At 38.5% G+C, this 2,922-nt stretch overlaps 1 protein-coding gene across 1 annotated transcript in view; it reads right to left on the bottom strand.

Moving 5' to 3' along the window:
- polr3c (polymerase (RNA) III (DNA directed) polypeptide C) overlaps nucleotides 1–2,812 on the bottom strand; it is a 12,724-nt gene extending 9,912 nt beyond the window's left edge. The window contains exons 1-3 of the mRNA XM_014004665.1: nucleotides 2,695–2,812; nucleotides 1,771–1,917; nucleotides 809–1,073 (exon numbers count right to left, since the gene is read on the bottom strand). Of these exons, the coding sequence (XP_013860119.1) occupies nucleotides 809–1,073; nucleotides 1,771–1,917 (412 nt within the window). The 5' untranslated portion in view covers nucleotides 2,695–2,812. The remainder of the gene's footprint in view (nucleotides 1–808; nucleotides 1,074–1,770; nucleotides 1,918–2,694) is intronic.
- Nucleotides 2,813–2,922: the final 110 nt, after the last annotated feature.

Here is a 2,922-nt window from a genome sequence, read left to right as displayed (position 1 = left end):
GGTGATAGCATCGGGGCTAATGCTAAAGCTAACAGGCTAACATACTGTATATATGGTGATAGCATCGGGGCTAATGCTAAAGCTAACAGGCTAACATACTGTATATATGGTGATAGCATCGGGGCTAATGCTAAAGCTAACAGGCTAACATATATATGGTGATGCATCGGGGCTAATGCTAAAGCTAACAGGCTAACATACTGTATATATGGTGATAGCATCGGGGCTAATGCTAAAGCTAACAGGCTAACATACTGTATATATGGTGATAGCGTCGGGGCTAACGTTAAATCTAACAGGCTAACATATATATGGTGATATCATCGGGGCTAACGCTAAAGCTAACAGGCTAACATATACTGTATATGGTGATAGCATCGGGGCTAACATTAAAGCTAAGAGGCTAATATTTATATGGTGATAGCATCGGGGCTAACGCTAAAGTTAACATATATATGGTGATAGCATCGAGGCTAACATTAAAGCTAACAGGCTAACATATATATGGTGATAGCATCGGGGCTAACATTAAAGCTAACAGCCTAACATACAGTATACACGGTGATGGCATCGGGGCTAATGCTAAAGCTAAGGACCTATCCACGTCATCATTTACCCAGAGTGCTTTGTGTGTAAATAAAATGGCTTCGTCCGTGTTAAAATATATTTTAAAAAATTTACAAAACTAAACATCCTACAGTAATTTTACAGTCTTTATTTTACAGTTAAAATAAATGTTTATTAAATAAAGTCTAATGTTACAACTAATCAGGGATCTCTTTGATCTGTATCTGATCCGGACTCTGACCCTCCATGTTCTGGGTGAGGCGGTCTGCGACGGTCTTCACCAAGCTGCTCATGGTCATGTGGCCTCTCTGCAGCAGCTCCTCTATCAGCAGCTCCCCGGTGTCACCGTACAGGGTCTTGGTGGTGTAGATGTACCGCGGGTAGCGCAGGATCCTCAGGATCCGGTCGCAGCAGGCCCAGTACTCCGTGGGGCTGCCGGGTCCTTTACGCCCCGAGGCGAAGGAGCAGGCCCCGTGCTGCACGAGCACGCACAACGTCTTCTTTACCTGAGACAGAAAACACTGATTCTACACAGGTATCAGGTAGACTAACGCTCTGCTGTTTAATATGAATTATAGGAACTATTTTAATTGGACAACCTGGTTTCAAACAATAAAAAATAACATCAAAGACCCAGAGGTTTTTGAAACATGAAAAATATAACTGAAGTAAAGTAAAATTACATGAACAGAAAATACAAAAATAAAAATGAATTTCACTGATGAGAAAACTACTTAAGTAAAAGTCATAAAACTGTTCACAGAAATTGTAAAAGTAAAAGTACTTTTACACACTCTCTAATAAATAAACTGTTGAATTTACTGAACCAAACTGGTTCCATTAAACCAGTAAAATCAACTCTTCGTATTTTAGAGCAGAAACATCTTTCATGATGAGTTCAAACAGAGTTCATTTGTAACGAGTAACTAGGTGTTACATTTTAAAGTAAAGAAGTAAAAGGATCATTTTTAGCTTTAAAAATGTAACGAAATAAAAGTAAAAGTAGCTGTTTAAAAAATTCTTGGTAAAATTACAAATCCTCAAAAAACTACTTAAGTACTGTAACAAAGTAAATGTGCTTAGTTACTATAAACCTCTGCAAAGACCAAACTATTTGATTAAATTAGTTTTCCAACCAGAAATCTCAGCTCAGACCTTTAAATGTCCAGAAACCAGTCCAACCAGTGGCTTGATGCATCTTACCAGGTCCAAGGACAGGCCGGCTTCATGACCGACGCAGCGTAAGTTCTGAGCTCCTCCTCTGAGCAGATGCTTGCCCACCTTCTCCACCACCTCTCCAAAATGTTCCCGCAGCAGGAGACCACACAGACGGATCTCCTGCGCCGTCATCTGCACACAAACGCTCTTTCATAAATGAACTGTAGCACGCTCTATGTCTTTGATTTGATGGTGCTTCCTAATGTTCAACCTGCTATGACCTCTATCTCCTGAGCGGGTCGTTTGATTTTATAAAAAAGTAAACTCGTTTTGGAACCAGAGTCTTTCAAGTAAGAAGGAAAACAGCTAAAATAACTGAAAGTTTTATCAAAATGTGTAGCACAGGGAAAACCCCGACACGTGTCTGACATAAGTGATTTATTTGAGAATTCAGTGTTTTATGAGCTGCAACAGCATGGATGTTTCTAAAAAGGTTATGATGATACTGATACCATGATACTGCCGCCACCATGTTTTAGAGATGGGATGAGTTTTAAGCAAAGATGCATTTCTTTTCTTAGAAATCCATTTTGATTTCAATCCACAAAACTTTTTTTTCCAAATCAGCTGCTAATTTTAAAAGTTCCAATATTTCTGCTGCTCAGATGTTTTATTGTTATGATTGATTTATTTGTGTGAAAACCTGATGATAAACAAACATAATTATCACCCATTCATTATTTTAAACGTAGAAACACGGACTTAATCAGGATTATAATTAAATATATAATTTATAAATAGAGTTTTTAGTAGAGTTGCAGCTAACTTTTATTTATTTGTGTGTCTAAACTTATCGTGTAGGATTTTATTGTACATAGTGCGCCTGAACCTAGCAGGCTATAGAATGCTAGCTAACAGAAAAGCAAACAATTACAAATAAACACAACTTTTCTAAATTATAACACAAACCTTTTCGATTGGTTGGTTTCTGATTAAACGCAGCTTTTGCCTCTGAACATCTTAAAAGGAGAAAACACGCGGATCCACGGCAACAACACGGACACTTCCGGTTTTCCGGTTTTACTCGCTGGTTTTAGCTTTAGCTTCAGCTTCAGCGCAACAGCATCCCGTGTAGGGCTGGAGGTATATGGCAGGTCGTCATAACATATAATCAACCCCCTCTCCATATTATTATTA

Source organism: Austrofundulus limnaeus, unplaced genomic scaffold (assembly GCF_001266775.1).
Source record: "Austrofundulus limnaeus strain Quisiro unplaced genomic scaffold, Austrofundulus_limnaeus-1.0 Scaffold26, whole genome shotgun sequence".
Classification (NCBI taxonomy): Eukaryota; Metazoa; Chordata; class Actinopteri; order Cyprinodontiformes; family Rivulidae; genus Austrofundulus; species Austrofundulus limnaeus.
The sequence above is the reverse complement of the archived record's forward strand: the minus strand, read 5'-3'. Positions and strand labels throughout refer to the sequence as shown.